The sequence below is a fragment of the Rutidosis leptorrhynchoides genome, chromosome 5 (assembly GCF_046630445.1).
Source record: "Rutidosis leptorrhynchoides isolate AG116_Rl617_1_P2 chromosome 5, CSIRO_AGI_Rlap_v1, whole genome shotgun sequence".
In the NCBI taxonomy this organism is placed as follows: domain Eukaryota; kingdom Viridiplantae; phylum Streptophyta; class Magnoliopsida; order Asterales; family Asteraceae; genus Rutidosis; species Rutidosis leptorrhynchoides.
In genome coordinates this window covers 115,444,597-115,469,716 of record NC_092337.1, presented here as the reverse complement: position 1 = coordinate 115,469,716, position 25,120 = coordinate 115,444,597, and the positions used below count along the sequence as shown (strand labels likewise).

Sequence of the window (25,120 nt, the reverse complement as noted above, 5' to 3'; positions counted from 1 at the left end):
GAGCATCAGCCAACCACTATGGTCGTCTTATGATTACCGAGATGGTGTTTCGCGATTCCCATGACAGTCTTGGGCCGAACATCATAGTTTTTAAATAGGACAACTTAATTGGTGCTTCTTGTGGAGAGAGCATCAGCCAAACACAAGAGGCCCAAGGCATAGATGGGATTAAACATACCAGTTGACAATTGTTGTTAAAGATCCCATTAAGATATAGAAATTGTATTAGACTTGCAATTGGTAATCGCTACCTACCTTGTTAATTTAAACTTAGTGGAGAGAGCATCAGCCAACCACTCAAGGCTAAATGTAACTTGGATTCTAGCCTTTAACAAATTAATTTTTCATAAGAAAGTTAGGGTAATTATTAAATTATCAAATATTAAAATACTAAAAGAACTTTGTTAATTTTGTAGATGTCACCCAATGCAACTACACCCTTTCACCACCTTTCTCTAAGATCTGTCTTAGAGAAGGAAAAACTCAATGATACGAACTTCTTAGACTGGTATCGTAATTTGAGAATTGTTCTCAAAGTCGAAAAGAAGTCGTATATACTTGATGGACCCGTTCCTGAGGAACCCCCTGCTAATGCCACTAAGAGCATCCGAGATGCTTGGACTAAGCACACGGATGACTCCACAGAGGTAGCATGCCTCATGTTAGCCACCATGATTCCAGACTTGCAAAAGGACCTGGAACATCATGATGCCTTTGAGATGCTTAAGCAGCTAAAGGAAATGTTCCAACAACAAGCTAGGCAACAACGCTTTGAAACTGTCAGAGCGTTACACGCATGCAAGATGACAGAGGGGACATCTGTAAGCTCTTATGTTCTAAAAATGAAGAGCTACATAGATCAACTTGAGAGGCTTGGATCTTCCATTGGTCCTGAGTTGGCAATAGACTTGATCCTCAACTCACTACCAAAGTCATATGACCAGTTCGTCTTGAACTACAATATGAACAATTTGGAGAAATCTATCTCGGAGTTGCATTTAATGCTTAAGACTACCGAGAAGAATATTCCATCCAAAACCTCTAAAGTCCTCATGATTCGGGAAGGAAAAATCAAGAAGCCACAAGCCAAAGGCAAAGGTAAAGGCAAACCTAAGAGTCATGGCAACTACAAAGGCAAAAAGTTTGTCCCAAAGGATTCTGTCAAGAAGAAAGAAAACCTGCCAAAGATGCCACTTGTTTCCATTGTGGAGAAATTGGTGATTGGAAGCGAAACTGCCCAACTTACCTTGCAGAGCTGAAGAAGATAAAGGCTAGCAATGCTAGCACCTCAGGTATCTATATGATAGAACTATTTGCTTTCTCTAGTAATTCATGGGTATTTGATACTGGCTGTGGAACACACATTTGTAATAATGTACAGGGACTAAGAAAGATTAAGAAGCTGAAACCAGGCGATTTGGTATTGCATGTTGGCAATGGAGCACATGTTGCGGTCGTAGCAATAGGCACTTATGAACTTTTATTACCAAATGGCCTGTATTTAATATTAAATAATTGTTATTATGTCCCTAGTCTAACTAGGAACATTATTTCAGCTGCACGTTTGTATGAATCTGGTTACTTGTATGCTTTTCCTAATGGTAATATTTCAGTTTTCAATAAAGATGTTTTTTATTTTGAGGCACGGCCTCACAATGGCATATATGAAGTTGACATACAAGATTCATCCAATAATAGTTCTATGTATAACATAAACACCAAAAGATCCAAGCATGACTTGAATCAAACTTATCTATGGCATTGTCGTCTTGGTCACATAAACAAGAAACGCATAACCAAACTCCAATCTGATGGAATTTTAAAATCAACTAACTCTGAGTCATTTGATGTATGTGAATCTTGTTTAAGCGGGAAGATGACAAAGGCACCTTTCTCCGATTCCGGAGAAAGAGCAAAGGATCTTTTGGGACTTATACATTCCGATGTATGCGGTCCTTTTAGAACTATGTCAAGAAATGGTGAAAGATACTTCATTACATTTACTGATGATTTCAGTAGATTTGGTTATGTTTACTTATTGAAACATAAACATGAGGCATTTGAAACGTTCAAAGTGTTTCAAAATGAGGTTCAAAATCAGCTAGGCAAAACGATAAAGGTTCTTCGATCGGATCGAGGAGGTGAGTACTTGTGTCAAGAGTTTGACGATCATCTAAAGAAATGTGGAATTATTTCACAACGCACTCCACCCGGAACACCACAACATAATGGTGTTTCTGAGAGGATGAATCGAACCCTACTTGATATGGTTCGATCTATGATGAATCATACTTCACTTCCTCCATCTTTCTGGACCTATGCCTTATTATCTGCTTCTCGCATACTAAATATGGTACCAACCAAAAAGGTAAATAAGACACCATATGAGTTATGGCATGGAAAGGTTCCAAATTTATCTTATTTGAAAGTTTGGGGTTGCGAAGCTCATGTTCAACAAGAAACTTCCAACAAACTTGATCCCAGATCTATCAAATGCATTTTTGTGGGATACCCAAAGGATTCTATGGGATATTATTTCTACAATCCTACCGAGAAAAAAGTGTTTGTTTCTAGACACGCTACTTTTCTAGAAAAGGAGTTTCTATTAAATAAAGCAAGTGAGAGTAATGTAGAACTTGAAGAAATTCAAGAACCACAAAATATCACACCTGAGGTTGGCACTAGCTATCAACAAATTGTTGAAGAACCTGAACAATTGGTTGCTCAGGAACCTGAAGTAACACAAGACATTCGTAGATCTAGTAGACCTCATCATAGTCCCCAAAGATATGATGACATTTTCTTAGTGGATGAAAGTGAGCCCACTAACTACAAAGATGCTACATTAGATCCTGAATCTAAGAAATGGAATGAAGCCATGAATGAAGAGATGTAGCCCATGTATAACAATGAAGTATGGGACTTAGTTGATCTACCTCCTGATAGCAAGGCTGTTGGGAGCAAATGGATTCTCAAGAAGAAAACCGATATGGACGGAAATGTACATACATTTAAGGCAAGACTAGTGGCGAAAGGTTTCACTCAAACTCATGGTGTTAACTATGACGAAACTTTCTCTCCAGTAGCCATGCTAAAATCAATTAGAATACTCATCGCCATAGCGGCATAATATGACTATGAGATATGGCAAATGGATGTCAAAACTGCATTCCTTAATGGACACTTAAGTGAAGATGTCTATATGGAACAACCAGAAGGTTTTGTAAATCCTAGGTATCCTAATAAAGTTTGTAAGCTTAAAAGAGCCATTTACAGATTAAAGCAAGCATCAAGAAGCTGGAATCTTCATTTTGACGAGAAAATAAAAGAGTTTGATTTTATCCAAAATGAAGATGATCCATGTGTTTACAAAAGGGCTGGTGGGAGCATAGTAGTATTTTTAATCTTATATGTAGATGATATACTACTTATTGGAAATGACATCCCAACTGTACAAAAGGTAAAGTCTTGGCTTGAGAAGTGTTTTCAAATGAAAGACCTTGGCGATGCTACTTATATTCTAGGAATAAAAATTCATAGAGATAGATCAAAGCGGCTAATCGGCTTGAGCCAAAGTGCATATATTGAAAAGATTCTAAAAAGATTCAAGATGCAAGATTCCAAACGCGGATTTTTACCAATGTCACATGGTACAATATTGAGCAAGTCTCAAAGTCCTAGCACAAATGATGAGCTTAGACGAATGAATGGAACTCCATATGCTTCTGCAATTGGATCCATTATGTATGCCATGTTATGCACAAGACCAGACATATCGTATGCTTTGAGAATGACGAGTAGATACCAACAAAATCCGGGTGAAAGCCACTGGATGGCTGTCAAGAACATCCTAAAGTACTTGAGAAGGACTAAAGATATGTTCTTGATTTATGGTGGTGTGAAAGAAGATCTTACTGTAAAGTGCTACACAGATGCTAGCTTCCAAACTGATAGAGATGATTCACGATCACAATCTGGATATGTCTTTATCTTGAATGGAGGAGCTATAACTTGGAAAAGTTCTAAGCAGAAAGTAGTTGCACAATCTACTGCCGAAGCTGAATACATTGCTGCATCGGAGGCAGCACAAGAGGCTGCGTGGATGAAAAAGTTCATTGCTGATTTAGGGGTGATGCCAAGCATAGAAGACCCCATAGAAACATTTTGCGACAACAATGGTGCTATTGCTCAAGCAAAAGAACCTAGATCGCATCACAGCACCAAACATATCCTTAGAAGATTCCACTATATACGACACATAGTGGGAGACGGAGATGTTTGTATTCACAAAGTTCACACAGATCAAAACCTTGCTGATCCTTTACAATGGCTTTGGCACAATCAAAACATGAGGGTCATGCTCGGTGCATAGGGCTTCGTAATGTTAATGATTGGAATGATTTGTAATTTAGTATTACGATATTTTAGAACATTCATGCAACATTTATATTAAATGATATGATGTATTTGGAGATAATCATACTCATTAATAATTGTTGTGTTCTTTATTAGTATGTTTAAATCCTTGAATAACCCCGTTATTCACAAACATCCATAGTCGATCACAACTATGGGAATAGTTGTGAGTTAAGACTAATGTGAATAAGTTGGTTGACTTTCATGAAGATGAAAGTAGAGCAAGGGAGTTGCAACCAAATTCACCTATGTTTATTGAAGAATAAACATTGGACATGACCCGCTTTCAAGATCACTTCATGGATCGATGTCATAAGTGATTCTTGAAAATGGTAATATCTTTATATCCTTAGACCGTAGATACATATTGGGTCTTAAGTGTGAGGATTGTTATACTTTGACATAGTCAAACATTGTTCTTTAGCCAGGAAATCATAAAAGCTATTGTTAAGTATAATATGAGACACATGAGAGACGTGTGTAGTCTAGACGGAATTTGTTCCTCTCATCTGGATGAGAGATTGACATCTATGGGCCCCTCGATGATTTAAATTGATTAAGATGCGTGGCCACGCTCAAACTATATTGATGTATTCAATGGTGTTTGTTTTATCAGTTTCAATCTTGATCGAGTAACATAATGTATGAGCTAAATATGAGATTGATTACTATCCATGTCTCATGCTCAACGAGATGTCGGTAACAAAGGGATAACTGATACCTTATCTATATATTGATTTGAAATTTTAACTTGAGAATCAATGGATGCTCAAAATGACATTTTTCATGTGTTCTTAGGGGCAGTGGCATGTTGATAGACGTTTACCACTGTCTGTGTTGACATATGTTGAATCTTGTGCAAGTGGGAGATTGTTGGTTATTAATGCCCAAGACACAACTTATGTCTATACTACTAATAACATTTGAACCTATAGGGTCACACACAATGAGTAAATAAATATCATTTACATATTTGAATATGATTCTTATATTACAACCTTATTATACATATTGTGTCATTGTTATTTAATAGAAATAATAATACTACAATTATATATAAACAAATATCCATACATATGTATAGAGATGTCTATGTGTTGGATAACAAGTAACCTTTGTTACTTGTTTCTATCTTGTAATTTATATAAAATGTACAAGTATACATTATCAAAGACATTATTAAAAGCTATCCATACACATTGTTTTATTCAATATGTTTAATAAATAAATGTGCATTATAGACTTATAATGGAAGTCATTATGACCTTACACTAATTGGTGGAAGAAAAGAAAAAGCGAAATGATGAACCATGATGGCTTAGTTGTTGTAGTTTTCTGTAAAATGTAAGAGTACATACGTATACTACTTACAAGTTAGAAAACATATACACACTTATAAGTCTCAAGATGTTATCTTTCTTTATTTAAAAGGTTTTAAGTATTCTTTCATATTTGAAAGATTAATAAGAAATCAAGATAGGATTAAAACAAGAAATAAGAAAGGTTGTTTCTTATACTTGTTTTCAAGGGTTGTGAAGGACTAGCATCCGGTTGATATTGGAGTTTGCTTTCGTGTGGATTACCGATAGAGGGAGGCTACTTTGGTTCCTAAACTCTTAGCATCCATAACTTCTCAAGTTCAAAGTCTTCAAAGGTTGTAGTCTTTAAACTCACTATTTATTATTTAGTTTTCTTAACAACATGCAATTGGATCCTTGGTGGGGAGTTTTTGAAAGGTTTAAAAATTGTTGTACATGATTCCGCTGCTAAATAGTTTTATAAAATTTCATACAAATCCCTACATATCTGACCCTTAATCGCGATTCTGGTGCAATAAGTTATCACATGTTCGCCTAATTCTATCTCCCGCTTAGTTAGACTCTCTGATACCTCTGGTTTGTAGAGTAATTGTCTCATGGGTTGATTATTGAGCACCGTGATCGGGTATGCTTGGAAATATCTGCGCAACCGGCGTGCGGTGATTACAAGCGCATATACGAACGTTTCCACGAGTAGGTAGTTCAACTCACTCCCCGTGAGTGCTTTGCTAACGAAATAGATTGGCATATGCGCGTCCCCCCGCTCAGCGACCAAGACTGAGCTGACTGCTTCTTTGGATACGACCAAATAAAGGATTAGTGTTTCGCCAACTATCGGCGCCGTGAGCGTGGGGAGGTCTTTAAGGAGTGTTTTCAATTCTTGGAACGCCTTTTCTACTTCTTCAGTTCATTTGAAATCGGATTTCTATACGCAATCCCTTAAGGTATGAAAGAATGGGAGAGAGCGCTCCACGGCTTTAGACAAAAATCAAGATAGCGGTGCGAGTTTCCCATTTCGGCTTTGTACTTGTTTCTTTGTTTTTTGGGGAAGGAATATTTTCGAATGCCTCTATCTTTTTTAGATTTTCCTTGATTCCTCGTGGAGTGATAATGTGACCTAGAAAACTGCCCTCTTCTTCTCTGAAGCTGCACTTAGCGGGTTTGAGTTTCATATTGATGCTTCGCAATGTATCGAATGTTTCCAGTATATCCGCTAACAATTGCTCTTCACTGTTGCTCTTGATAACTAGGCCAATATGCTTTACAAATGCAATGTCGATAGTGCGTTGATATGTAGCGTCTGCGTTTTTTAGTCCGAATGACATTTTTGTGTAACACTATATGCCTTGGTCTATGTGAAACACAGTTTATTCCTCATCCTCTTGCGCCATTTGGATTTGATGGTAACCTTTGTATGCGTCTCGGAAGCATTTGTACTTAAATCCAGCTAATGAATCAACCTTCCAGTCTATCTCAGGCAGAGGGTAGTTATCTTTAGGACACGCCTTATTGATGTCCTTGATGTCGATGCATAGGCGCCATGATTCATTCGTATTTGTCATTAAGACCGGGTTCGAGACCCAAGTTTGATAATGTACCTTGCGCAGAATGTTGGCTTTGACCAATTTATTGACTTTTCTGCGCAACCATTCACTCCTTTATGGCTCTTTAGGCCTTTAATTATGTTTCACCGGTGTCAAATTAGTGCTTGCGTTAAGATGGTGTTGTGCAATTTTCCGAGGGACTCCGTTCATGTCTGCGTCGCGCCAACAAAATATGTCTAAGTTTAATACCAAAATGTTTCGCAATTTTTGTTTTGTTTCCTGCGTCAGGCTTCCTCATATTTTTATCTTCTCATCTGGGTAAGAGGGGTTGACAATGATAAGTCAATCCTTCGCACCCCGTTCTTCAGGTGTTTCTTCATTGTTTTCGTTACTGACGCGTATAAAGCGTCCAACGATGTTGACTCGAGCGTCGCTATGCCTTGCGCTGTCGAGAATTTCACCGGCCTATGTATTGTTGATGGTATGGCTCCAAAATTTTGTATTGAAGTTCTTCCTAGCATCACATTTCACCTTGATCGCAAACGAACAACGCAGAATTCTACAGTTTTTGTGCGCGTCTTGAGTTCGTCGCTTTCATCCCTTACTTCCAGTTTCAGCTCAAGGGTCCCGATTGGCCAAGCGAATTCTCTAGAATCCGGATAGCGCTATCGTAGTCGGTCTGATAATTCGCCTGATTGGTTCAGGAAACTGCCTAAAGTACTGTTCGTACATGATGTCAACGATACTGCCCGTATCCATATGCAGATGTTTGATATTATAACCTGAATCAGGCAAATATCCTTGTACCAAGATGGGAGCGTAGGAGGTGTTGAATACTCGAATGGCTGGAAAGGAAATTTCAGTTACTTCCCATCCTTTCATGGTGTCCATCTTGCACTTTGTTCCTTGCTTCTGATGATAGCTTGCCAAGGGCGTACTCATCCTTCTGAACAATATCCTGTAAAGAGAAGACACGTGAGTAATGAACATAAAGAGAAAAGATCAATCAAAATATTTCAACTTATATGTCCCACGAATGGCGCCATTTGATCAAGCATAGAATAGATCCAGTGGGTTCGGTCCACGCTTGTCAATAAAGGATGGGGATTTAATGGTCTTTTAAGTTTAACTCTCTGGTCCGGTATACCGTGAATAACCCCTTGCGTGATGAGGATCTCAACAGGGTGGTTAAATGTCGACCCACCATCATCGGGATAGCCGGTATTGATGGCTCAGAGGAGGTTTTGTAGGGTTAGTGTTCCCCGAACATTACATGTAACCGTAAGATTGTAGCTTGAGATGGTGTGAACTCGGTAGCGTGGGAGAAAACGACGCTAGCTGACTAGCGCAGGGAGTAGAGTGATGTGATTACTAACAACGATGAATATGTAAATACAGTGTGCTTCTTTGATCGTCGGAATCCTTTTGTATTGTGATTCGAGCCTCTTATTTATAGTGCAACTTTGCATTGTTTGTTAGTGCCACGTAATAGGACAAAAAGATCGTGGCTAGTCCTCTTTGTACTATTTGGTTGACGACTAGACAATGGGTATACTAATATTCCTAAGTCGTACCTTTCTACCTCGTACGATGTGTCAGTCTTCTGCATGGACGTCTGTTACAGGGATCGTGGTGACCAAGCCTGTAGTTACCTCGCCGTACTTGATGCCTTTATGCTTTATTGGAGGCACAACACATGGCCGGCGCGGCAACATTCTGCGCGAGCTAATTCGCAACGCATAAATGCAATGCTCTTGTTTTATTTGAACATGTGCAGGGCACGTGTTGAGGTGCATGTATAAAGTCATTTATATATGCAAACTAATCCATGTTAGTTATTTTTGCAAACAAATATTTTAGAAAATGTAATATGTAATGAATCGATTGATGAGTTCCCAAAGTTTCTTTGTTGATCTACCTATGCAATCGATTCACAGTGCAAAACTAATAGTACTATTTTATTGTGTAAGCCCAATTAAACTATATGTTTCTAAATTTCAACTTTGACAACTGACGTTGAACAAACTTTATACTAAAACAGAAACCGAAATAAATGGAGTTTGACCAAAAACAAGGTATTAATAATTATCATATGGATGTGACTTGTTGAAAGTCCTCATTATTATATATATTATATCAATAGTTGTAGGCCATATTATATGTGGTGCCCGTTCCTTTTGTGTACGTTGTATATTTAGGCACAGCTAGCACAGTTGCATAACAAAATTTAATTACATATTAATCAAAGCTATGGTCACGTGCTAGCTGCATGCCTGCATCAATGTTGTACGTGAACATTTTAACGATGATATACAGCTGGGTTTTTTAACCTCGATATGATGAGGTCTAGAATACGGTTTGGTTTGGCTTAAATCAGGTACGGTTTGGTCTGATTTTAGTGGGTTTGGGTTGCCCATTATGGGGACCTTGCACCAACTCCCACTTAAACCATATCTACTTGTAGTGAAACATCACATGGCTTGCTACCTAATTAACTTCATAAAGTAAGTGTTCATTAGTTATTAATGATAGGGATATGCTTGTTGGAAAACGGTTTAGATATAATTATGATATTGTTAATTTATACACTTACACTACTAAAATTATAATAATTGATAATGATAATTGATATTGATGATAATTGATCATGTTCTACATTCAAACATTTCGTTTTAGTAATAATCGGTTTGAACTTTTGAAATGAAAATAAGCCAAAGTAACCAAATTCAATGTTCTCGGGTACTTCCAATTCTTCCAACTCGAGCCAACCCTCTAAGATGTGGTAGGCAATCGAGTGGATCACCGGATACATGTTATGGAGGAATAGAAACAATACGGTTTTTCGGAAGAAAAAAGGCAATGGACCCAGGATTTTAAATGATATCCAAATCAAGGCCTTCGAATGAATTTTCAACCGCTCGAAAAAAATGCTCTTTAATTTGGACACAATGGTTGATCAACCCTAGTTCGATCGTTCGATGCCCAAGGATGGAGTAAATTCGATTTGTAAAATTTAGTTCATCATTTTATAGCTTTCCTTCTGATGTATCTATCTGTTTCATCTCTTTGAAGGCATTCTCTCATATGCCTTTGTATTTCCTTTTTTATTTTAATGAAAATCTTTTTGCCTTTCAAAGAAAAGAAAAAAAAAAGTAACCCAATCCATTAAAGTGACTAGTTCTAGTATGAATATACCTGAAGATAAAATTAGGGGAACGGTTATATGTGTGTCATTTATACTTTACAAATATGATTGTATTGCCATTGTTCAGACTACTCGAGAAATGCTAGCAGTTTTACTCAAATGTACACGATATAATCGGGTTATTCCGTGATCATTTTCGACCCTTTTTCTTGATCACTCAAAATTTGGTGCTAACGAGGTTTGAACTTGATATGTGTTTTAATTAGAATATAACGTCACATCCCAACCTCTTAGGATGGTTGCATACGTAACCATTAGACAACGTTTTAAACTTGACGGCTACCACTCGTTACAATATTTACCTTGTTGTGACCCGCCCATATCAAGGGCCTCAGAGGTTGCATACATCTTGCGTTCGGGCCTCACTCGAGGAGGTTTTACCACATGTGATGTCCGTATGGATTCGTCGTGTGGGTTCCTTCTGAAGGCGGTAGAATTGTAATGATTCGTAAAAAAGAAATGATCGGATGGATGAGTGTCGACATCACGTTCGACCCCCAATCGGTGACTCCTAACCCTAACCCCGTTCAAAAAAATAATTTCAAGTAATGTCACAATGAATCCATTAATAGTTCAAATGGGCGTCTTTCAGCCCGATAAGTATTTGAATCTCTTCATTTGGGCCCGATTAATAATACCGATTATAGAATAGTTGACCAACCGGTGAAAACTTTCCAAAATTAGTTCACGTGCGGCTGCAAAATTAAAATCGGATCACGTGGGTGCCATTTGCCAACTGCCCAAAGTCAATAATCAACCAAGAACAAATCTTCCAACCAAGGACAATAAAGTCATTTCACAAACCAACTCTCATAAATAACCAAGTACCGCCTATCAAAAGTTATGTTGCTTGCCATCTAGTACCACAAAAAAAGGAAAAAAAAAAAAAAAATGAAGAAACTTTTCTTGATCATCTTAACATTACTACTCCAATGGCGTACCATGGCTCAAGGACCACCGGCTGCCGTGGTGCCGCCCGATGGTCAAGAGTACCTGGACGCCCACAACAAAGCACGAGCCGATGTGGGTGTGGGTCCACTTAAATGGAACTTTCAGCTAGCCAAAGTTACAAGCTTACTAGTCAGGTTCCAAAGAGACAAACAAAACTGTCAGTTTGCAAATTTAACAAGTGGCAAATATGGTGGTAACCAGATGTGGGCCACAGGTGAAGTGGTTACACCGAGCGTAGTAGTCGATAATTGGGTGAGCGAGAAATCGTATTACACGTATGCGAATAACTCGTGTGCACCGAATCATCGGTGTGGGGTCTACACGCAAGTCGTGTGGCGAAATTCGGTTGAGTTGGGTTGTTCGTTGGCTAGTTGTCTTCCTGATCAATCAACATTGGCTATTTGTTTTTATAATCCACCTGGAAATGTTATAGGTGAAACCCCTTATTAAAAGTAAGGTTTTTTTTGGTTGTTTTTAGTTGAGTAAAAGTATAGCATCATATGAGATGCAGATCAGATCATGCAATTAGAAGTTGTAGTAAATTGTTTAAGAATTTATAATAAATAAAGATAAAGATATTTAATATTTATATCAAATGTGAATGTGCAACAATGTACTAACAATAGCAGGGTCAGGTTTCAATTGTTGTTTTCAAGTAGATCATCATAAAACTGTATCAGTTGTAACCAATTTGATCTTCAAATCCCACTAAATTTAATTTCCAGTTTTTCGCCCAAAAAAAAAAGTATTGTGTTAGTTAAACCCTTTAAGCAATGAAATGAAGAATTAATTTTCATTACTCATAATTTACATTGTAATTCTTCATAGAACCATAAAGATTCATCAGCAATTATACTAGAAAACAAGAAAAAGAACAGAACATAATTTAAGGTTCCAATAATGCTAGAATTACTTGACTAGTTCCTTACAAATGAGATACCTAAAACCAAAATTATGAGGAACCCATTCGATAACTTTTCGTGATTTGGCGAGATGATGTTTCTTTATACTTTTCTTGATTTTTTCCGGTAAACAAAGTTGGATCATCTCAATCACACCAGATGCACATAATCCCGAATCTTTTGCAAAAATTTCAATAATTTTTGGTAAAAGAATTCTTTGATCTTTTCCTAAACCGAACGTAGCCCTGATGAACTCTTCTTTGGCTGTTTCTAGCTCTTGAATCACTCGTTTTGGGGTGTAGACACGAACCTGCAATAACACAACTTTTAGTTCAAGATTTGTGTGAACTAAACTAATTTTTTTTTTTTTTTTTTTTTTTTTTGTATAATTTTAAATCAAGATCAAGATTGTGTATGTACTGCAGGATCAGAATGGCAGCCTGAAGAAAGGGCAAAATGCAAAAGGGGTTCTTGATGATCGATTGCGTATGCTTGACGTTCGTCTCCTGCTCTTAGTTTCGTTCTTGAAGATAATAACATACGCAGCCACTACAAATACAAATACGAAGTAGCAATTTTGAGTTCCAAAAGAATAATACTTGTTCGCCTAAAACACATTTTTTAATTTTTAAAAATTATTTAAATGTATACCTGCCCAGGACGAGACATTCGGCATCCCAAAATATGATTCTGAATGACATCAGCACTAACAATGTGACCGCCAACATTATATGCAGCCTGCATTAATCCATAAAATGCAATGCAACTCACATTTGTAACACATCTAGATCATCGTGATCTATTTTAATTTGATTTCAAGTTTTTCGCCAAAAAAAAGGTCTGCACAAGGCTTTTAATTACCTTCAACATTAGGATGACTCTCTTCATATTGTTTTGAGGGATTCCATATGCTAAAACCGCCTGCGCGAAAGAAAAAAAAAACAAATAGTTTACACAATGTTACTTGATGTATAATAACTCCTATAAAATAAAATTTATTAATATACAAATATTTGTAAGTAACAATCATACATGCATAACCAATGCGTTATGTACATTAATCCAGAAAGCTAGCTTCTCCTCATGCTTCAGTTTTTTCGGATTTACGTCTTCTAAGCGAGAAACAAGCGACCTGCAAGAGCATTATTTATTTCAAGCTAACATTAAAAAAAAAAAAAAAAAAACACACACACTAAAAAAAAAAAAACACACACTAATAATGACAATAATCAAAAAATTTATATGTTATCACCTGAAGTGTTGCAACATGTGCTCGATTTCACTAAGTTTCTGATTATCTTTATAAAGACACTGAATTTCGACCATTGTATTGTAAGGTCCACTAAACTCTTTAAGTCCTTGAACATGAAAAGGGTTATCTAATTGTACATCAAAAGACGATGAATCTCTTCTAAACCCTGGGCCCCACATTATATTGGGGTCGTGTTTAGGTGAGAAAGTACTCATGGAGGATGCAGATGATGTAGGAGATGAGAACCCGTGGTTTGCAAGAGGTGGGTCCGCAAGCTTGCAGTATATAGCCGACATGCACTTGATCATATTTTCAGAAAGGTTATTTGCTGTAGTGGGAATATGATCAGTTATTCTAGTGCCAAGATGCTCGGCTAGACTTATAATGTTGGTTGATGCGTGCGCAAACTGTACAGAAAACACACAAAGTCTTAATATAATGACCCATTTATAAAGAACTTTGTCAACTTGGGCTAATGTTTCAAAGAAACGGGTCAAACGGGCCAAATGAGTCAAAATCACGGAAAGTATATTTTAAATGCACAAGTCCTAAACCATTTTCATAAAAAATGAGTGTCGTAAATGGCAGCCTTCTCGATCAATTAGTCGGTTTGGTGACTACCCCGTCTTGTTTCGCCCGAAAACATTAGTTAACGCTACAAAGTCGGGTCAAAGTCAAGATTGGTCAAAATTGGTCAAATTTTTATTATATTTCATACTCACAATTTGTACCCTATACATATGTTTGAAATATTTAAGTGTCATATATTTAAGTCTAATATATACTCGTATATGTTAAACATATACAGAGTATTACTAAAAGTCAACTTCAGTCAACGTCCCACTCGACTCCCCAACTCGACTGACTAGTCATTTCGAAGTCCCGTCCGACTCGTCTTTGTCGCGCGACTTTTCCAACCTTGTAAACAATAAACTTTTATAGACATATATTAACTTTCGTGAATTATGTTGATAACTAATTTTTTAAGAAAATGGGACCACAAAGTGTTTAGGGCCAAATAAAGCCAACCGGCCCTACATAGAACCACACTAAGAGTTATGCATTTTGACCCGTTATCCGACTTACATGAGCCGCCCATTTTGCCACCAAGAAAAACTACAAACATAGTAGAACATCAAAAGTACCTCCATCATACAAGGTGGTTGAGAGTAACAACCCCGCACCGATTTTCCGAGAATCTCGGTTGGAGAAGTTCGGGTTACCGAAGAATGACATTGTTGAACACCAGAATATAAAATCCCGTTTTCATCTTCTTCTTCTTCTTCGGAACACTCATTTGATTGTAAAGAGATATCAGCCCTGCAAGTTTCTAGATACTTCCCTCTTGGAGTAATTAAAGACGGTTTAAAAGACCGTTCGTTTCTTAATGGAGATGGACATGAAATTTGGTGATCAAACGCCTTTCGGTACAATGAGAGAAGATATTGCTCCAAATGTGAAACTTCGTACTCTAAAACCGCAATTTCTCGAATCAGCTCTGTTGCTGGCTGAAAATCATTATAAAGAAACCACTTTCAGATCATTCATACGTACAGATACCTTTTTGAAAGAATTACACATCGATTTTCACTTGAATTAAAAAAATAAAATAAATAAACCTTTGGAATAGATGCTTGATTTGGGATATCGTGAGAAGATCTGTAGCCTAACGCTTGTTCATAAGCACCACGCACACAAACTTGATCGTGTAATCTTTTCTCGAGCTGCATTATCTGATAATTAACAAAATATTGTAAAGAAACAAACTAGGTGAAAGTTTTCGACTTTAATAATATAAAATGTTTCGAATTGTACCTCGTCCTTCAAAGAATTATGAACCTGAGCACTAGGCAACTGAATATTCTTAACAATCATACACTTCTTTGGTTGTCCCTTATCCTGATATTAGATATTACATAATAGATTAAGGCTCCCACATTATTATTAATCGACGATACAGAACAGATATAATTATTACTTTATCTTTTATTTCCTAAAATATATTCAACATTTTTCCATCCTACTTAATGTCTCTAGCTGGTTTGAGGTCTCAACTTTGACCATTGACCGCAAAAGGTTTATACTTTTACGACGGATTAATTAAGCAAAAGCATACTTACCAACTTAACACGATGAGGCGCTTTGAGACGATCATTCTCAAATTTACTATTTTCTTGAAAGCTGCCAAGTTTAAGCAAAAAATCGAACTTGATAAGGATTGTGTAACCTTAAGCATCAATGATTATATGTAAAAGTATATATAACAGAACTAATCATCAATCTTATTGCATAAAAGTACAAAACTAGTGCAACATTTTCACAAACAGATGAGTGCCTATAGAACATATTATAAACTCTGGTTTCATTTTTACATAATGTACTCACATTTAGTAGTTTTATTGTAAAGCAAATGTCAGTAAAAAAAATGCAATTTAACAAATGTCAGTTCACAGAGGTACTCTAGTTTCAGAAGTTATTTGCAGTTGAAGAAATCAATCAATGCAATTCATAAAATAATACAACAAATTAAGTAGAGTACCTTTTAGAACGCTTGTGAATTGATGACATTGCACCAATTTCAGTCATATAACTACTTGTACTACACTCCTCAAAACTCATATCTGCAAACCAAAACACACATTTTCACTAAAACAGAGTAGAAAAAATAAATGTATGGTTACATTTATATAACTAAAGCAGTTGAAGAGCATAAACAAGTTACCAAAAGCTTTCCAAGATTGAAGCTTTTTACAGACCCACAAATGAAAATGTGAAATTGGTACTCAAAAAACTCTTAAATTAAGGTCAAAACCCTAACTTTTCTTCTTGCATTGACACAAAAGGAGCTTAAAAATTGGTAAAGAAAAAAAGTGGTGATATAAATTCAACTATGCAAGTCTTAACCCTGAAGAAAAACTAAATCTTTAACACTTTTCTTTTTGGGTATTTGCAGACTTATGAGTAAGAAAAAGGGTTTCAGTGAAAGTAAAAAGAAAAAAAATGAAATCAAATGAGGAGATGAATGTAAGAAAAGAGGGTTTGTTAGTATAATTTTGGATAAATAAATAATAATTAAATTAGTATGATGCCCATATTTTGGTTTTTATCGAGTCTCTTTAGTTTGCAGGGAAGTGGGAGTTGGTGATATTTTACTTCTTTCAGCTTTGTCCCATACTCACTGCAATTTATATATATACACACACACTGGATGGATACTGCATTGGACTCTGGTTGGCTTTAGCATGCCCTTACTTAAAAGATGCAACCAAATACAAATAAAAATAAAAATTACCGAGTACAATATTATATTCTGTATTAAGTTTTCCCCAATTGATTAATTTTATATTAGACTTAAATTTACCGATAATTCTCGTAGTTTGCTCAAAAACACACTGATTATCAAACTTTATTTTTTAATATTTTTTCTCCAGTAGTATGCACTTTCGTTGGTGGATAGTCCAGCCATCTCACGTCTGTTATTTTTGTCCGTTAAGTGGCCTCACATACTAGGCACATGAGGGTAATTATGTTCATAACTCATAATTTCACGGTAAACAAGAAACCCACTTTCATCTTCACCCACACATCTTCTCCATCACTAACAAAATTCGTAATTCCTTATTTTTAATAAATAACTCAAAATCAAACACTACTAAAAATTCAAAATGATTTAAGGGATCAAAACCTAAATCAGAAACTCAAAATCTGTCCACCTTTATTTTACATCTTTCGTTTTCCTTGTTACACATACAGGTCCCATTTGAAAAATTCAGTAACAACCTTGATTCACAAATTTTGGTATTCCTTTAAACCCCCAATTTTGCTACTGGGGATGAGAATTTAACTAATAAGTCTTTATCGTTTAGTCAAACTCGTAGTGTTTTTATAATTGGTTTTGCGTTTACAAACACAAAACGCACCCTGACCATCTGTTTAATCCCAAATATTATACCCTAATATTTGATTGAATCCAATACCAATTCAAAATTTTTTATAAAACGACCACGACAGAACATATTTGTTGTCGACCAACGACCATAAGCTACACTGCTCAACGGACCATATTTGTTGTCGAACAATGACCACAACGGGTTGTATGGGGTCGTTGTGGTCGAATCCGCTGTGTCGTTGTCGGGGCAAACCACGGTGGTTACAACGGTCGTTTAGTCTGCGTGGCATGTTTTGATGAAATGTCCCGTTCTTATTGATTAAAAACGTTCCATATTAATTGATTTCGTTGCGAGGTTTTGACCTCTATATGAGACGTTTTTCAAAGACTGCATTCATTTTAAAACAAAACATAACCTTTATTTCATAAATAAAGGTTTAAAAAGCTTTACGTAGATTATCAAATAATGATAATCTAAAATATCCTGTTTACACACGACCATTACATAATGGTTTACAATACAAATATGTTACATCGAAATCAGTTTCTTGAATGCAGTTTTTACACAATATCATACAAACATGGACTCCAAATCTTGTCCTTATTTTAGTATGCAACAGCGAAAGCTCTTAGTATTCACCTGAGAATAAACATGCTTTAAACGTCAACAAAAATGTTGGTGAGTTATAGGTTTAACCTATATATATCAAATCGTAACAATAGACCACAAGATTTCATATTTCAATACACATCCCATATATAGAGATAAAAATCATTCATATGGTGAACACCTGGTAACCGACATTAACAAGATGCATATATAAGAATATCCCCATCATTCCGGGACACCCTTCGGATATGATATAAATTTCGAAGTACTAAAGCATCCGGTACTTTGGATGGGGTTTGTTAGGCCCAATAGATCTATCTTTAGGATTCGCGTCAATTAGGGTGTCTGTTCCCTAATTCTTAGATTACCAGACTTAATAAAAAGGGGCATATTCGATTTCGATAATTCAACCATAGAATGTAGTTTCACGTACTTGTGTCTATTTTGTAAATCATTTATAAAACCTGCATGTATTCTCATCCCAAAAATATTAGATTTTAAAAGTGGGACTATAACTCACTTTCACATATTTTTACTTCGTCGGAAAGTAAGACTTGGCCACTGGTTGATTCACGAACCTATAACAATATATACATATATATCAAAGTATGTTCAAAATATATTTACAATACTTTTAATACATTTTGATGTTTTAAGTTTATTAAGTCAGCTGTCCTCGTTAGTAACCTACAACTAGTTGTCCACAGTTAGATGTACAGAAATAAATCGATAAATATTATCTTGAATCAATCCACGACCCAGTGTATACGTATCTCAGTATTGATCACAACTCAAACTATATATATATTTTGGAATCAACCTCAACCCTGTATAGCTAACTCCAACATTCACATATAGAGTGTCTATGGTTGTTCCGCAATATATATATAGATGGGTCGACATGATAGGTCGAAACATTGTATACGTGTCTATGGTATCTCAAGATTACATAATATACAATATAAGTTGATTAGGTTATGGTTGGAATAGATTTATTACTAACTTTCACGTAGGTAAAATGAGTAGTTTTTATCAATCTTGTTTTACTCGCCATTTCTTCGTTTCTAATCCGTTTTGAGTGATTCCAGTGGCCAATTTTTCGTATTGAACTTAAATTTATGAATCTAAATAGAAAAAGTATAAGTTTATAGTCAGAAATACAAGTTACAAGTCGTTTTTGAAAGAGGTAGTCATTTCCGTCGAAAGAACAACATCTTGATGACCATTTTGAAAAACATACTTTCATTTTGAGTTTAACCATGATTTTTGGATATAGTTTCATGTTCATAAGAAAAATAATTTTTCCAGAAGTATAGCTTTTAAATCAAAGTTCTTCTTAGCTTTTAATTATCCCAACCAAAACAGCCCCCGGTTTTACTACGACGGCGTATATCCAGTTTTATGGTGTTTATCGTGTTTCCGGGTTTTAAATCATTAAGTTAGCATATCATATAGATATAGAACATGTGTTTAGTTGATTTTAAAAGTCTAGTTATAAGGATTAACTTTATTTGCGAAAAAGTTTAGAATTAACTAAACTATGTTCTAGTGATTACAAGTTTATAACGTTGAATAAGACAGCTTTTTATGTATGAATCGAATGATGTTATGAACATCATTACTACCTCAAGTTCCTTGGATAAACCTACTGGAAATGAGAAAAATGGATCTAGCTTCAAAGGATCCTTGGATGGCTTGAAAGTTCTTGAAGCAGAATCATGACACAAAAACAATTTCAAGTAAGATTTCCACTCGAAATAAGATTGTTATAGTTATAGAAATTGAATTAAAGTTTAAATATGATTATTACCTTGTATTAGAAAGATAACCTACTGTAAGTAACAAAGGTTTCTTGATCTTGGATGATTACTTGGAATGGATTTAGAAAACTTGGAAGTAAACTTGCAATCTTGAAAGTATTCTTGATTTTATGAAACTAGAACTTTTGGAATTTATGAAGAACACTTAGAACTTGAAGATAGAACTTGAGAGAGATCAATTAGATGAAGAAAATTGAAGAATTAAAGTGTTTGTAGGTGTTTTTGGTCGTTGGTGTATGGATTAGATATAAAGGATATGTAATTTTGTTTTCATGTAAATAAGTCATGAATGATTACTCATATTTTTGTAATTTTATGAGATATTTCATGCTAGTTGCCAAATGATGGTTCCCACATGTGTTAGGTGACTCACATGGGCTGCTAAGAGCTGATCATTGGAGTATATATACCAATAGTACATACATCTAAAAGCTGTGTATTGTACGAGTACGAATACGGGTGCATACGAGTAGAATTGTTGATGAAACTGAACGAGGATGTAATTGTAAGCATTTTTGTTAAGTAGAAGTATTTTTATAAGTGTCTTGAAGTCTTTCAAAAGTGTATGAATACATATTAAAACACTACATGTATATACATTTTAACTGAGTCGTTAAGTCATCGTTAGTCGTTACATGTAAGTGTTGTTTTGAAACCTTTAGGTTAACGATCTTGTTAAGTGGTGTTAACCCAATGTTTATAATATCAAATGAGATTTTAAATTATTATATTATCATGATATTATGATGTATAAATATCTCTTAATATGATATATATACATTAAATGTCGTTACAACGATAATCGTTACATATATGTCTCGTTTCAAAATCATTAAGTTAGTAGTCTTGTTTTTACATATGTAGTTCATTGTTAATATACTTAATGATATGTTTACTTATCATAATATCATGTTAACTATATATATATCCATATATATGTCATCATATAGTTTTTACAAGTTTTAACGTTCGTGAATCACCGGTCAACTTGGGTGGTCAATTGTCTATATGAAACCTATTTCAATTAATCAAGTCTTAACAAGTTTGATTTCTTAACATGTTGGAAACACTTAATCATGTAAATAACAATTTCATTTAATATATATATAAACATGGAAAAGTTCGGGTCACTACATTTGATTGGTTGACACGTTTGACTGAGATTTTAATTTGAGATATATTTGCTGAAAAAATAAATAATTTGATTTTTCGGTATAAATAACACACTCCATTTAATTTTTCAAACACACTTCATATCATTTTTACCACATTTCTTTCAAATTTTATACAATTTATCAAACACAATCCTCTCTAATTTTATACTCCTCAACCATGAATTCGAGGAAAGTTTTCATTGATGTGCATTACCGGGGATAGAGCTACGAATGACTGGAAGTCCGTGGGAAAAAATTATTTGAAAATGTCGACGTTTCTGACTTTGATATATCAAAATTGAACAAGTACCTTGAAAAAGAAATACCATACGTATTTACTAATCTTGTGTATTTCGACGAAGATAACAAAGTGTTGATGTTTCTGTTTACGAATGAACAATGAGATGCACAAAAATAACGAGACACGGCCATGTCGAATTGAGTTGTATCTTGTAAAGTTAGGCAAATCGAGTCACGTTCGGGTCCCTTCTGATTCTAGTAGTGTCGAGTCAGGCTACGTGAGCCAAGACTCGTTTGATGGAAGATATTAAATTTGTTTATCTAATCGTATTATTAAGTTTTAGGACTTTACTTTTTTTATGTATTTTAATACTTTAAATTATTTTAATTTTTTATTTTTAGGACTTTTTTTATGTATTTTAATATTTTAAATTATTTTAATTTTTTATTTTTAGGACATTTTTATTGTATATTAGGGCTTTTAATGTATTTTAGGACTTTAAATTTTATGACATTTAATTTTGTATTTTTTTCAGTTTTAAGATTTTAATTTATAAACTTTGTGTGGTTTTTATTTATTGAGTGTGTTTTAATCCGTTCTTTTGTTTTGATATTTTATGAAACAACCCAACCCGTATTCTATACGATAATTTTTTTTTTTAAAATAATACACATTTACGCGCCAATTAAATATGTAAACCATTACACACGTTTCGTTAAAACATACAACAAGTTTAGTGTTTACAAAAGGCACAAAGGCCATTACGAATGTGATACAAGTTTGACCAATACAAAAATGATAGTTTTAAACCAAACAACACATCGAGCATGGTTTGGGACTAAACTACCCAAAACGCTAGGCTAACTTCCAAAAGCTCCAACATAACATCATCAAGGGACACCTAGTGCCCAACAACCCCCTTGCCCTTGTCCACACCTGCATCTAAAAAGATAAACAACGAGAGGGGTAAGCTAATGCTTAGTAAGTGCAATAATTATACGTTTACATATACAACCTACTTACTTGCAATCACTTACGCATTTACCGCATACATGCTAGCATTATAAGTAATCATACCATCACAAGTATAACACTAAACCTTCCACCATACGAGCTAGCATAACAATAGCATATAGTTTAAACAATATAATATGCTACAATCCACACACACACAACCATGGTTAACCAAACGAACGAGGGAACGGTGTTTAAAGACCGTCGGAGTTCATAACAACCATTAGTGCACTTAACACTTCGTACACTAACCCCACGGGTGGCATCTTAACACGTCGATACTTCACCCCGGGTGGTGCCCTAACACTTCGACACTTCACCCCGAGTGGTGTCTTAGCACATCGACACTTCACTCGTTACATCTCTCGGAGTGGTATCTTAACACATCGATACTTCACTCCCGAGTGGTGTCTTAACACATCGACACTTCACCCGCCACGTGAGGAGTGGTGTCTTAACACGTCGACACTTCACAACTCAACTACACAAATAAATACATCATATATGCACGCATATAATTATTCCACTCACCTTAACACTTCGGTGATGATTATGCACTTCCGAAACTTCAAGGCAACGTACCTAATACATAAGTACACAACTAGTGGAACTTACCACACTACATATCACTTGAGCATTTAATGACCCATTTGCATTAAATAGCTCACCTACCTCAAAACCGCCCATAAATGGCCAAGACTCATATTAAATCACTAAAGCTAGTGATTTAAGTCTACTAACATTAATTAATAGCAACTTAGGCTAATTCATACCCATTTCACCCAAACTAGGTCAACATTACCCCTTTTGACCCATTTTAACACTCTTTCAACATTAAACAAGTGTTTTAAAGCTTAACAACACCATTAATACTTACAAATCTTAAATCATAAGGCCAAACCCTAGGTTATAGCTATTTAAGATTTCCTTTCACCCACATAACCCAAGTTCACCCATTTTAACCCCAAATGGGTCATACAAGTCTCTAGTAACCAAAACCCTAGCCATTAACCAATTAAAACTCAAAACTTAGAGTTAGAACTTACCGAGACTATCAACGGGTAGCTAGAGACAAGAGGAACAACTTTAATTCTTGCTCCAAAGATCAACCCTCAATCCTTCACTCTCAAATCTCACCTTTAATTCAATTGGGTTTTAAGTTTTGGGAGAGAAAATAGAAAGAAAAGGGAAAAGAAATTCAATTAAATGAACAAGTGGATGAGATTTAATGCTCCCATCAGACTTACACGTCAAATTACCAATTTGCCCCTTAAATTCCCTTAAAATGAGCTAAGTCCGGATCTGTCCAGCAGGACTGCCGCAGCGCGGCCCAATTCATCGCGGCGCGACATTCAACATGAAAATCGACCCTTCTTAACCCTCATTCTGTTCCTGGTTTGCTTGTTATGCCGCGGCGCGGACCATTTTGTCGCGGAGCGGCCTAAGGCTGTAACTGAGCAGCTCGACCATCTTAAACAAATTTCCACATTAATTAATTTTGTACATTTCAAACCCGCTTCCTATTCTCACCTAACCTTCAACTATAGTCTCGCAAGACTTAACGCTATCAAAACCCACATATAGACTTGCTTATGCACACATTATCAAGTATACACATACATATATATATACATATATATATATATATATATATATACATATATATATATATATATATATATATATATATATATATATATATATATATATATATATCTATACATATATTCATACATTTACGCGTAAGCTAACGAGTTATAAACGTACAAATGATTAAGTATGTACCTTTCAATACGTACGGAAAAAACGGGATGTTACATTTTATTTAATATTTTATTTATTTTATTTATTTTATTTAAACAATATGTTTTAGTTTATTTAATATAATGTAAATACTTATTAAATATATCAAAAATGGAAAAGAAATGCCACATCAGCAGCCCACAACAGTACAACAATAAATTTACCACAACGCTCCCATTATCCTACAACAATGTCACGTCAGCAAAAATTTTCCCACAACAATTAACTCATGCGTAAAGAATGGTCTTATCACCACCTCCATAACTATCACTTTCGTACATGCTGACGTCACCAGAATCGAATATCGTAACCAAATCTGGAATCTACGAACGATTTACACACATCGACTAAACCCCAAATCATCGCCGAGACCTACAAATCGAACGTAACCTATCCCCGATCATCTTTCTCGATTGTTGTTCTTTAGCTCGTCGGCATCATCTCCGGAAAAGGTGTAGCAAATTCTGTCAGATCTGGAACGCATGATTGTGAAAACCGAAGTCGAAACCCTAATTAAGGATTTTTGACCTGTTATGTTTTGATCTAGCAGCAGCAGCAACCCCGAAGTCAAAACCTTAATTAGGGATTTATTTTTGACCAGTTATGTTTCGATTTTGAAAAAAAAATTTGTTTGAACAAATCGATTACCATTTTTGGGTTAAAGGTGAAGGTGACAGTGGTGGTTGAAGGTGAAAGTGATGGTTGGTGACGGTGACGGTTGAAGGTGACGGTTGTTTGACTCATGGTTGAAGGTGAAGGTGAAGGTGAAGGTGGTTTGGGCTGTTAGAAATGTTTTGAGTAGATGAATAACCTTGTAGTTTGATGTTGTGTATATGTAAAAATATATATGTATAATTATAAAAGTGCACTGATAGTCTAAACTTGTGAAAATGACAAAAATACCCTCGTGTGTCTGGCACATGCCTGAGGTTAACGGATTAATTTGACGTCTGTTACATGGCTGGACTAAAATAAATGAAAATGCAAATTTTTGGACTAT

General features: G+C 35.4%; 3 protein-coding genes across 3 annotated transcripts; 2 read left to right on the top strand and 1 right to left on the bottom strand.

Moving 5' to 3' along the window:
• Nucleotides 1-416: 416 nt before the first annotated feature.
• LOC139848953 (uncharacterized) lies at nucleotides 417-1,259 on the top strand. The gene has a single exon (XM_071838634.1). The coding sequence runs from the start codon at nucleotides 417-419 to the stop codon at nucleotides 1,257-1,259; it is 843 nt and encodes a 280-aa protein (XP_071694735.1).
• A 10,098-nt stretch (nucleotides 1,260-11,357) lies between these two features.
• On the top strand, nucleotides 11,358-12,004 carry LOC139850410 (STS14 protein-like). Its single transcript, XM_071839987.1, has one exon. It carries the CDS (start codon nucleotides 11,376-11,378, stop codon nucleotides 11,883-11,885), a length of 510 nt encoding a protein of 169 aa, XP_071696088.1. The 5' UTR covers nucleotides 11,358-11,375; the 3' UTR covers nucleotides 11,886-12,004.
• Nucleotides 12,005-12,344: 340 nt separating this feature from the next.
• On the bottom strand, nucleotides 12,345-24,864 carry LOC139848952 (uncharacterized). Its single transcript, XM_071838633.1, has 13 exons — nucleotides 24,769-24,864; nucleotides 24,377-24,443; nucleotides 16,129-16,210; nucleotides 15,710-15,770; nucleotides 15,405-15,488; nucleotides 15,209-15,322; nucleotides 14,735-15,097; nucleotides 13,590-13,996; nucleotides 13,370-13,469; nucleotides 13,199-13,258; nucleotides 12,989-13,075; nucleotides 12,758-12,886; nucleotides 12,345-12,647 (listed from the first exon to the last, which is right to left on the bottom strand). The coding sequence occupies exons 1-13, from the start codon at nucleotides 24,862-24,864 to the stop codon at nucleotides 12,345-12,347; spliced, it is 1,953 nt and encodes a 650-aa protein (XP_071694734.1).
• Between the last annotated feature and the right edge of the window lie 256 nt (nucleotides 24,865-25,120).

Coding starts and splice junctions, on each gene's coding strand:
- LOC139848953 (XM_071838634.1), top strand. CDS start 417: ATGTCACCCAATGCAACTACACCCTTTCACCACCTTTCTCTAAGATCT.
- LOC139848952 (XM_071838633.1), bottom strand. CDS start 24,864: ATGAGTCAAACAACCGTCACCTTCAACCGTCACCGTCACCAACCATCA. Junction 15,098..15,208: donor ATCAAGCATCTATTCCAAAG/GTTTATTTATTT, acceptor AATGATTTTCAG/CCAGCAACAGAGCTGATTCG. Junction 13,259..13,369: donor ATAACGCATTGGTTATGCAT/GTATGATTGTTA, acceptor TCTTTCGCGCAG/GCGGTTTTAGCATATGGAAT.
- LOC139850410 (XM_071839987.1), top strand. CDS start 11,376: ATGAAGAAACTTTTCTTGATCATCTTAACATTACTACTCCAATGGCGT.